We start from the raw sequence: 12,546 nt of genomic DNA on the forward strand, positions 1-12,546 counted from the left end.
GAAAAAACAAAAAGCAAAAAAAAAAAAAAAAAAAAAAAACCCTCTACCAAAAAAGAAAAACAAACAAATAAAAAGAAATGCAATTTGAGAAATAATTTGCCAGAGTGGCTTCCTTGTGTGTGGAAGTACCCCAATGGTGTACATGAGAAGAGTTCTCATAATTCTCTGTGATAGCTACGTGCCCCTTTGTGGATGATCCCAGGATTTCAGAGCTCACGGTGTGGCCATGATTTCTCATTTTCCCTCTCTCTGTCTCTCTCCAGTGAGAGCACACGCCCTTGCATAAATAAATAAATAAATAAATAGTTAAAAATTGAAGAATAGCTAGGGCCAGCCTTGTAGCACACCAAGTCAAGCACTGTGCATTGGGAACTAGATCTCATTTGGCCAACTACATTTCAAATCCCAGCCCCAGCAGCTTGAAAAAAAAAAAAACACCAGGCCCATGCACGTGCTTGTCCAGTATCTTGACAGGATGAAGAAATGGAAGAAAAAAGGATTATGGCATGACCACACTTTCTTGAGGGGAACTTTCTCTCTCATATGCACCCTCAGCCAAAAAATATTAAGAATGGTAAATAATGATAATAATACCTATTTCATAGCCCTCAGTAGTGCACACTGGTGAATGCTGCTACTCAACAGGCAGAGGCAACATGGGAGGCCCAGGCTCAATTTCCGGCCCACCATGAGAAACTAGATACAGGGTTGTGTGCCTGTGGCCCCAGCTATTCAGGAGACTGAGTCAGCAGGATTGAGAGCTCACAGTCAGGTGGGCAGCATGGCAAGACCCTTTCTGAAAGAACTGGATCTGATGATGCACACCTGTGGTCCCAGCTACTTGGGGAGGCTGAGACAGAAGGTTTGTAACATGACGAGACCCTGTTTAAAAATACATATGATATAGATATATATAAACACATACACACACACACACATATATACACACATATATATAAACTTTATAGAGTTGCTTTGAGTCTTAATTTCCACAATTAAAGCACTTAGAATAATGTCTGGCATGTTAGTTAGGTTTCAGTAGTTATCAGGTATCACTGTTCCATATACATTTACAGTTATGCATCACTTAACTACAGGGATACTATCTGAGAAATGCATTGTCAGATGATTTTGTTGTTGTGCAAACATCACAGAATGCGCTTACACAAGCCTAGATGGTGCAGCCTTAGACCTAAGCTGTATGGTATAACCTCCTGCTTCCAGGCTACAGACCTGTCCACATATTCCTATACTGAATACTGTAGGCAGTTGTAAACCTGTGGTAAGTGTTTGCATATCTAAAAGGAGAAAAGGTACAATGTAAATACAGTACAAAAGATAAGAGAAGATACACTTCTACAGACACTGTGAATGGAGCTTGCAGGGCTAGAAACGGCTCTGGTGAGTCAGTGAATGAGTGTGAGTGAATGTGAAGGCCTACGGTAATACTGCACACTGCTGCAGACTTTACAAACCCTGTGCACTCAGGCTGCACCAAATTTGTTCAAAAATTTCTTTAAGAGTAAATTAAACTAGGGCCAGCAGGTGGCATGGTGGTTAAGGCACTGGACTCCCACATGAGTGACTGCAGTTTGAGTCCTGGGCCTGGTAGCTTGCTTTCTCACTTTCATGCTCTCTCTCTTTCTCTGTCTCTCTCTGGTGAGCAAGCATGCCCTATAGCAAATTAATAATAATAATAATAAATAAAATGAAATAAAGAATTATTTTTTTAAAGATTTTTAAAAATAAATAATAAATTAAACTGCTCATGGCAACATTTTTCCTTTATAAACTTGAAATTTTTAAACCTTTTGACTATTGTGTAAAATTTATTTTTAGCTTGAAACACACATTTTACAGCTGTACAAAAATGTTTTTTCTTCATATCCTTTTTCTGCAAGTTTTTACTATTCATAAAGTTCATATATACTTTCTTTTTTTAAGAATTATTTATTTAATTCAATTTGTTATTATTACTGTTTAATTTGATCAGAGAGAGTCAGAGAGAGAGAGAAAGGGAAAGGGAGAAAACAAGCCGCTAGGTCCAGGACTTGAACAGCAGTCAGCCAGGTGGGAAGCCAGCGTCTTTAACCACCACACCACCTGCTGGCCCCTATATATACTTTCTTTTTATTTATTTATTTATTTATTTATTTATTTATTTATTTATTTATTTATTTGCTAAAAGCTAAGACACACACATTAGCCTAGGCCTACACAGGGCCAGTACCTTCGATATCACTATCTTTCACCTCCACATCTTGTTCCACTGGGAGGACCATGATGAGCAAAACAACATGAGATTATGTAATCCAGAAACACAGAGGGATCAGCAGATGGCAAAGCAGTTACATCACTGTACTCCCACATCACCAACTATGGTTCAAGTCCCAAACCTAGTGGCTTCAAACTCACACTGGACACATGGTGCCCAGAACCCTGAGAGGAGAATAGAGGAGAAAGGTATAGGAGTTTGTTCCCGCCATTATAATCTTATGGGGCTGGGCCCAGCAGTTAGTGTAATGGCTATGTCGCTGGACTCCCACGTAGTTGACCACGGTTTGAGTCCCGGACCCGGTGGCTTAAACTCACGCCATGCACGTGTGCGTACGTGCCCAAGATCTCGAGAGGAGAATGGAGGAGAAGGGATTGTGGCATGGCCATCCCCCCTGAGGGGTGATTTCTCGTTTTCTGTCTCTCTTTCTCTGTCTGTCTGGTGAGCGCACACGCCCTATAGCAAAACCCTCTCCAAAAAAAAAAAATCTTATGGGGCCACTGTCAACCATGCCGTCAGTCACTGTCCACAATTCTGTTATATAGCCCAGGGCTGTATTTCTTTTTCTCTTTGATTCATATGTTCTACTCAGAAATGTGTAGACCTTATGAAATTTTTAGTTGAAGTTTGGATACTTAAGCACAAATTTCAAAACAGCCCAGCTTCAATCATGTTCTTAGTCCTCAAGCTATAGGGAATGTTCTTTTAGGAGGCAGATATTAACCTAAACACACATTTTTAAAGTCTCCCTTAATGTTAATTTCTACATGACATATTCTTTGTTCTTATAGTGTAGACACTAGACCTTTTAGTATATTCCTAATGTGAAGAAGCTCAGTTACTTTACTAAAAGCTTCTAACAAACAAAAAAAAGCTTACTGTTACAGGGCAGGCAGTTGTTAGGTGAGAAATTGCAATACCCAGGTGGCATTTTGAAGGTCTCTTGCTAATGACACCAAAAGCCAAATTATTGATTGCTCTGAAATCAGAGGTATGAAAAATGCAGAGTACCCCAAAAATAAGAGTGTGCATTTAGATTTAAATGTCAGAATTTCCTTATATTCATTTTTATTCTTCTAGTATTTTCTTCGCTGAGTCTTGGCCTGCTTCCAGAACGGTCTGCTACTCTAATGGTATATGAAGATATTGTCCAAATAGTGTCAGGATTCCAAGGTATGTTGAAATTTTTAAAATTATTATTACTAATGTTATTTGTAACTGGCAAGAATAATTGAATTCATTATGGAGTAAGATGTGACATGATGATATACATATACAGAGTGGCATGATTAAGTCAAACTAAGGCATCACCTCATTAACCTATCATCTTTTATGGTGAAACATTGGAAATTTACGCTCTGTTATTTTTAGTGTATTAATTTTTAGAAAGGGAAGTACGGTAACTTTTGAGCCAACTTCTGAACTCCTGTGAGAGACCCACTTATTGTCAGATGGCAGTGGTAGTGAATTTATTTACAGCTAGGGTAGCTACGTCTGCTGCTCCTATCAGAGTACAATGCACGTGAGTTTTTGTTAAACTGTCAGTAATTGTATTTCCCTTAGGCCCATCCTTCAAGGGTGTGTAGGAAAAGAAGGCGTGCCCCACTCTGCCCACTGCCACATCTCTTTCCTCCTATAGAGAGATTATTCCTCTTGTGTGGGTCAGAGTCCAGAACCTCATTTACCAGTGGACAAGGCCACTCTCAAAAGGTCAACAAACGTATGAATATGGCTTTTGCTCTCCTGGTGTTTTTAAAAATGTCTCTCCCATGTGGGGATGTCTGTAAATATGACCTCACCCCTCTGACTCCTGCTGCTCTTACAGAGGAGCTGATACAGAATGTTCCAGAGATTAGCCCTCTCGTCGGTATTGCAGTTAGAATTAGTAGTAGTAATGTTTGTGTGAAACTTTATTCCTGTGCTGAGATCTTTCTACTGCAGGCTGCATCTTGGGCCTGAGAATGATATTTTATGGCTTTGCATGTTTCCTTAAATTAGGTTTTCATTTATGTTATTCATTATTTTAATAACATTGTATGCCCATTATTCTCTATTGAGCTAAATTCATGTGCCATTTGCAAATGAAGTGAACTCATTTACTCCTTTTTTGCTGAGTAGCTGTGGGGAGCATTAGAAGAGTTTGACATGCCACCATTGCTCTTAGAGGATAGAGTTGAAGATAAAATAAGTAGAAGCGTCTAGCAGCATTTGTGGGAGAGAAAACAGGAATAGAAATATAGATTTTGGCACCTACACAGTGAAAGCTACAGTTGTAATCTTGTTGGCATTCTAAGGGAGGAGAGCTACATCTGAGTCTTCAGCACCCCTTTTCATTAGAACCATACTGTAGCCTACCCCATTGACCTTGGTACCCTCCAATTTTTCTAATAACTTTGCTATTTTTTAAGAGAGATATTTCCTGTAGGGTGTGTGCACTCATCAGAGACAGAGACAGAAAGCAAGAAATCATCCTCCGGAGGGGATGACCACGCCGCAATCCCTTCTCCTCCATTCTCTTGGGATTTTGGGCACATACTCACATGCGCCCAGTGTGAGTTGTAAGGGACCCAAACCATGGTCAACCATGTGGGAGTCCAGCAATGTAACCATTCCACCATCTGCTGGTCCCTAGCTTGACTATTATTTTATTATTGTTATTATTATTTATTAGCTATCATTAGCTTTTTTTTCATTCACTTTGTATGCTAATGGATTTCCTAAAATGAAGAAATCATTTTGCTTTCTCCTCATGTTCTTCACCAAGGTAGGAAGATTGTGTGCCTACACATGGGGTCTTCAAAAAGTTCATAGAAATGCATACAATTAAAAAAAAATGCAAGGCTTTCAAAAAATATTGCACCAAGATAAACTTATTCTTTAATTCCATTTCTCTATGAACTTTATGAAGTCCCCTCATAAAATCTGGCTGAACCATTTTGTCTTGATCAAAATTTAGTTCAGTTGAAAATAACAAGAAAAAAGGTTATAATTAATGCCCTGATTCAGACAAGCTATGCTCACCTGTTTATTTCAGCGGAGAGATTAGGATAGTCAGAGTACAATTTTGAGCTGACACCAGTTCTTCAATTATCATATGGAAATTACCAGGCACTAAGTGAGGCTTCTGGTTTCTTTGGAGATTGATAACCTACTCACCGTTGCGCTTCCCAAAGTGCAGAGTGTGTGGAGCCTGCCGGCTCCGCTGATTTGGCCTGCTGGAACTCTGCTGATCCTGACGGGGACTGCATGCCTCATGCCTACCTGGCAAGGGCTAGCACGAAGGCATTAGACAGGGATTTTGACAGGCATGCCACAGCAGTTGGGCAAGGTGACTTCATAGAGCCTGTGGAAAAATGGAATTAAAGTATGAATTTATTTTGGTGTACGTATAATTTCTTCATAATACACATTTTCCATGAGCTTTTAAAAATATTGCCAGAAGACATGTGCACTTGCCAGAGAGAAAGGGAAAAACAATTACCCTCCAACAGGGCATAGTCATACCACGATCCTTTTTCCTCCATTCTCCTCTTGGAATTTTGTGCACACAAGCCCATGACTCAGCATGATCTTCTATCCACCAAGTCTAGGCTTCAAACTACAGTCTGCCATGTGCGATCTGGATTTCTTAACCATGAGACTGGGGCCCAGCCTTTCCATGAACTCTTTTAAGACCCCTTGTATCTTTTTTTTTTTCATGTATGTCTTAAGAACCATAATTCTTTTCCACAGCCTCAAAGACTTTGATTTTTTAATTAAAAAAAAATTTTTTTTATAAAAACCTTTTGACCTAGTCTGGGTTACATAGTGTTCTAAGGCCTACAGCCACTGAAAACGTCTTCAACTACCTGTGAATTTAAAAACGCCTGTCTTCCTTCTATTAGTCCTTCTACTGTACTTGAGTTTTCCTGAAAACTGTCATCTTCTGTCTTTCTAATGGTTTTCATGCTTTGTTTCAGTTTTCTACTGTTTTCTCTGAATTTCCCATTCTTTTCTCCAGATGTTGGTCTACCTTCAGGAGAAAACTCTAGTGGCTAGGCAGCTGGGCAGTGTAGACCTATCTCTGGCCTTCAGCAGCTGATCAGTTCCAAAGGGAATAGCTGGGGCTCAGCCTTGCAGATCTCTGAAGAGAAGACCCAGGACCGCAAAGAGATCTTGTTCAGTAGAACCTACCCCACTACCTGCTGGACCCCTTCCTGTGTCCTCTGAGCTTGGATAATACCTTCAGCAAACTCCCACTGTCTCTTCTCTGAACTTGGCCCTACACTGTCTCTCTGGTCTTGATTGTCCCTGAGGACACAGCCTCCCCTACGGGAGCCTTCTCAGGTGGCAGCTAGATTTTCACACTGAGCTCTGGTTGCTTCTGTCCTTTCTTCTTTTATAACTGCAGATGCTAAGAGGCTGGCTAGGCCACTGCCCACCAGTTTCTGGGTTAACTTTCCCTTCTGACTGATGACTCTAGCTCCTGTTCCCTAGTTCCTCTGCTCCTCCTGCTATTGTAACTGTTCTATTGGACCTTCACACCATGTGGTTGTCCCATCCACCTGCTACTGTTCACTCCAATGGTGCTGTTCTTCAGTCACCCACCTCCACAGTCACACTGTCGCCCTCACTCCAGCAAATGCAGCACATCTGAGCTCAGCATATCCCGCCCAGCTGCTGCAGGACACCAGTGAGGCCAGTGGTACATTGGCTCAGCACATCTGTAACACTATAATTGTCTCCCTGTACTTGCAGCCCTCCCTGCCCAGCCTAGATGCCATGGTTCATTGTCATCACTCCCTGCAGACACCTCAGAAATCTTGCTCCTCTCTCTCTCTCTCTCTGCCATCTTTGTCTATCAACATAGATCATGACCCTGGTTGACCCCTGCCCTCCTGGCTGCACTGGAACAGCTGCATATGGCTGGAGGACACCTCCCTGTTATGTCATCTGGTTGCATGTCTGATTCATCACCACAGATCTTAAATGCACACTCAGCCTTATAGGACAGAGGACAGGCACTTCCTAGGAACTTGGTGCCTGACTGTCCAAGACTGTTCCACGCCGATTCCTCTATCTTCCAGCTTCCTGGAAGTTCACGCCCCCACCACCACCACCACCACCACACCATCTCTGCTGACGACATCTCTCTATACTTCACGAAGAAAATAGAAGCCCAGAGCCTTTGTCTTAACCACCAAATCTGCAAGCCTGTCTGCTGCTTTCTTGTTGCACCAGATCACATGTCCCTCTCCTATCCCAGGCCATCTCTCTGTACTCCAGATGTCTTCTTTTCTCCTTTCCCCAGGACTCCAGCCCCATCGTTTCCCCCTGCACCTTCATTTCTCCTACTCTGTAGTGGGCAGATGTCCAAGTTTATGCATCTTTAAAAAAAAAAAAAGTTTATGACCATATTCTGTCCCAACTGCTGCCTGTTTCTCTGCTCTCTTCTTGGAAGAGCTGTCTGCACTCCCCTCTCTGCTTTCTCACCTCTCATTTCCTCCAAGCATACTCCACTCCAGACTCATTCCCCATGGCTCAGTGAGCATGCAGTTGACCGGTCATGAGGTCATCTGGGCCCACACCCATGCAAGGCCCCTGTAAGCCAGCTAGAAGGGAACAAAAAGTATGAGTTAGCAGAGAAAGATACCCAGTAAGAAGTCAGAGACAGACTGGGGGTTTGTGGAGTGTGTCCTGGTGAGGGCACAGCCTGAGAGAAAAGTCCACACACTCCTGCTGTGCCGTCTTAGAGCTGCCCTGAGCTTGGATCCAGCAGTTCTCACGTCTGGGCCTTTGGTGCCCTTCACCGCCTATCCTTAGATTCCTCTACATCTCTGGCTCCCTTGTTGCCCCTCACGTCCTTATCAGTAACTAAAAGTAACCCTCCAGCTAAGCATTCTGGCTCTCTTTATTATTACTATTTTTGTTGGTTTTTTTTTTTTTTTTTTTAAGTTTTTGCTGTAGGGCATGTGCATTCACTGGAGAGGGAGGGTGAGAGGGAGAGGGAGAAATCACCCCCTGGGGGAAATGGCCACATCACAATCTATTCCCCTCCATTCTCCTCCTGGAATTTTGGGCACAGACGCACACATGCGTGGTTTGATTTTCAAGCCTCCAGGTCTGGGACTTGAGCCACAGTCAGTCATGTGGGAATCCAGAACCTTAACCACCATGCCACCTGCTGGCCCCATGGATCTTCTTATGATACTTCATTCTCTATTGTATGTGGTTGTAGACCTTACCTCCCCAACCAAGTTCAAAAACCTAAAGAGTAAGGGCTGTGTCTGCATCATCATCCCAGAATCTTTGGGGCCTCACTGTCCCTACACCTACCTCATGACAGGTACTCAGTGAGTTTTTCATTGAGGAAGCAAATACAAGATAATAGTCAGAATCCAGCTGTTGGCCCAGCCACATGCTGCACTCAGTAGCAAGCTGATCTGCTGGTGCTGGAAGCTGTGTGGTTGCCCGAGGATCCAGACCCCCAAGTTGGTCCACAAACACACTGGTACATGAGTGCATAAGATCCTGAAGAACTGTGGTGCTGGGAGTACATTGTCCTTCCTGCATAGACTGCTTATCCATGGTCAGTTATATTCTTGGTAGTAAATGTTAAGAGTTTAATTCACACATACGTACACACACACACACACACACACACACACACACAAACACAGATTGCTTGAAGAGCTTCCTCTCTAAAGAGCAAGCAGCACGATCATATTATAAATAAGTCCAAGGAGCTAAGTCATTCAGGTAGTTTTGTTAGAGTTAATTTATTCAGTCTATTATATCCCTGCCTCCTGTATATATCCAGTCCTAGCTGAAAATCATTTCTTCCTGTTTATAATCTCATTTTCATGCCAGCTTTTTAAGATCATAGACATATTGGGGCCAGCAGGTAGCATGATGGTTGAGGTGCTAGGCTACTATAGGGCTGCCTACAGTTTGAGTCCTAGACCTGGTGGCTTGCTTTCTTACTTTCTCTCTCTCTCTCTTTCTCTTCTGGGGAGTATACCTGCCCTATAACAAAATTTAAAAAGAATAATTAATAAAAGTAAAGTTAGAGTTGAGGCATGGCAATAATAATTATGATGGATAATTTTATTTGTTTCCAGTTTTACTAGTTGGAAGGCAAGCCATACGTAGGTAAGTAAGCGATGGTCTTCGCCACTATTTACTTAATGTAGTTCTGTTCTGCAAAACCAATATAATCTGAATTTATGAATGATACATTAAATTTGTATTCTCGGACTGGTCAAATTTAGTTGCATTTATTACTTTTTTAATGGAGTCAGTAGAGAAAAAAATAAATTCTTGTCTGCTGAGAAGTGTAAGTTCTATAAGCTAGTTGTATGGTAGCGTCGTGAGCGCTCAGATGGTGTGACATACTTGACCGTCTTAGAAAAACCAGGCCGTGGCACAGCAGCAGCCCAGCGATGAAGTTTCTCACGTCCTGTGTGCAGTGTTAGGTGATGCCTCATTGGTTTTATGTGACACTCAAGTGAAAGCTTCGAGGGAGTGAAGGCCACGGTGTGGGCAATGGAGCCAAGATAGAAGGGGGAAGGAGGCCGTGTTCTCAGCAGATTCTTGATATTTAGTTTTAGTTTCGTTTATGGTTAAATAAACTTATGCTTAATGAGAGTTTTTCTTCTCCAATAAAGACCGCCTGCTTGATCTCTTTCCTGTAGATAGACTGCATGGAATCTATGTAGATTCTGACCCTATACACCCATCGAACAATTCTCTCATCCGAGTAGGTGGGATTACGTAGTGCGTCGGTACAAGCTACACAGTGAATGCGTGTTTTTGGTGGAATTGGCCTTAGCCGTCAACAACCCTTGCATTTTAAAAGTGAGGAGAGTGAGTGTGCTGTTATTGTTGATATTGTTTAATAGGAAAATCTGGAACAGTTTTAGGATAATGATGTGGTGAAAGGGAAGGGCTAGCAGGAGAGATTTTCCCCGGCACTGTCTGTATCTGAAAATAACTCATTGTTGCAATAATGCTGGCGGATGGCTTCCAAACCTGTCAGTGAGATGGTAAGAGAGAACACTCATAAATCAAGGTGTAAGAATCATTTTCTTTGAGCATGTTTTGTACTTTGCCAAAGAACACATTCATATCAAACTTTCGTGGGGAGAAGTTTGGTGGTAAATCTAGAAGCAAAATCCCGAGATGATTCCTTGTGTGGAAAGAGTCATTTGAACACTGAAGACTAGACCACAAGAGCCAGCTTAGAGCAGCTTGGACAACCTCATGCTGTCGTGAGAGAAACCCAGAATGGGATGGCAGTAGATAAAAAGGTGCAATCATCCTGGCTGCAGTAGTGCATGTGGGCAACTCTGCTATTCAGTGGGTTGAAGCCAAATGGAAGGTCCAGGTTCAATCCCCAGCCTACCCTAAAAGTAGTACACAGTGGTATAAACCCATGATCCCACCTACTCAAGAGACTGAGGCAGAAGGATCACGACACAGGGATTCTTCTTAAAATCACTCACAGCCATTTTATCATTAGGCCAACTGGCATCATCCACATCAGTGGTCTCTGTCCTCTGCTGGCCTGTGCTCAGAACAGCCTTTCTCTGCTTACCAGGACAGCCTCCAGAAGCCTTTCCCCCTGTACTTTCCACACCACACCCTGCCCCAAACCCCTCTTAGCAGTCACCTCGCTGCATGTTTCAGATAGAGCAGAAGTCATCGGGGAAGGATGCTTCAGCTGCCTGCCTCCTGCCCCCTTCCTTTTCTTTTCTTTTTAAAAAATAATTATTTACTTTATTTTATTTATCATCACCATTATTTTTAAATTTTATTTTAAATTTTAAATTTTAAATTTTAAATACAGGACACATGTGCTTACCAAAAAGAGACAAAGAGGGAAAGCAAGAAAGACACACAGAGTGAGAGGCAGAGAAGGGAAACTAGAAAACAAGCCACCAGGTCCGGGACTCGAACCACAGTCGGCCATATGAGAGTCTAACACCTTAACCACTACACCACCTGCTGGCCCCATCCTGCCCCCTTTTCTCAGAGGACTTGGAAGTGTTTCTCCCTGCAGTTTCTGTGCCCCACCATGAACCCCTTCACATGCACACTGGGCCCCATTCATTTTTTCCTCCTCAGAAAGTTCCCTCCATTTGTGCAGAATCTTTCATCTTTCTTGTCTATCATTCTTTCTCACCTCTCAAAATTACTTAAGGCTTTGCCATTCTAAGGGAAACTGCTTTTAAGCCTTGTTTCTGCTTCAAATTACAATGCGCATGCCTTTAAACTCCCTTTCACTCTGCCTCACTCTGTTGTTCAGCAACGCTTCTTGCTGAGTTCAGCAGAACTAGAGTTGTAGCATTCAGAGGACTCTTTTCAGGCCCCATCCTCCCTGGCTTCTCCCTGGGTTTACTGCCCACCTGTTCCTTCTTCTTGCATCTCTTTCCTCCTTTGTTTGCTCTCTCTGCCCACCTCTGAGTCTCCTTCATGGGTTCTTACTTCCCTGCCTTTCTCTTTATCTTTTTATAATTATTTTATCTATTTAATTATATTTGTTATTATTATCTTTTAATATGATGAGAGAAAGAAAAAGTAACTGAGAACGCAAGCCTCCAGGTCTGAGACTCGAACCACAATCAGCCATGTGAGAGTCCAGCATCTTAACCACCATACCACCTGCCAGCCCCACCCTCCCTATCTTTTATTCCAGTAATGGAATAAAACTCCCCCCATGTCTCTGCATTGACTCCCAGTGCCACTGTCTTTATTTGGAACTTTATCATTCATCTCTTGAACCTTTTCATAGCAACCTCTTGGCTTATCAGTTTGACACAGGAACTTCTCCACCCATAGCCATTCCCTCCTCCTACCAGAATTGGGTAAGAATAGATGCCGTGATTTCAGTCCTAGCAACTCTCATTGACTTTCCCCTACAGGCCAACTCAAGTCCAAACTCCAGCTGGATGTACAGTGTCCTTCCCAAGCCCTGTCCTCCCTTCCCATGGATCTCACACAACCTGTGTTTGGCTCACACGAACCTTCTTCACCTTCCCAGCACAGACTAGACCTTCTCATATCTGCGCTCTAATGCACACTCACCCCTCATCTGCCTCTTCACAGTCTTCAAGACACAGCTCATGAATGCTGTGGGAACTTCTTTTCTTCTTTTCTTCTGGGCAATTGGCCACTCTCAAAGTTTGTCTCTTATTCTGGCACTTAAAACAGTATGATAATCAGGGAACCAGCAGTTAGCGTAATGGCTATGTCGCTGGACTCCCACGTAGTCAACCGCGATTCGCGTCCCG

At 42.7% G+C, this 12,546-nt stretch overlaps 1 protein-coding gene across 1 annotated transcript in view; it reads left to right on the plus strand.

Moving 5' to 3' along the window:
• Positions 1-12,546, plus strand: part of FAM171A1 (family with sequence similarity 171 member A1) — a 171,099-nt gene that overhangs the window by 109,374 nt on the left and 49,179 nt on the right. Inside the window, exon 4 of the mRNA XM_027776232.1 lies at positions 3,356-3,448. Coding sequence (XP_027632033.1) covers positions 3,356-3,448 — 93 coding nt within the window. The remainder of the gene's footprint in view (positions 1-3,355; positions 3,449-12,546) is intronic.

This window comes from Tupaia chinensis, unplaced genomic scaffold (assembly GCF_000334495.1).
Source record: "Tupaia chinensis unplaced genomic scaffold, TupChi_1.0 Scaffold000647_1, whole genome shotgun sequence".
Classification (NCBI taxonomy): domain Eukaryota; kingdom Metazoa; phylum Chordata; class Mammalia; order Scandentia; family Tupaiidae; genus Tupaia; species Tupaia belangeri.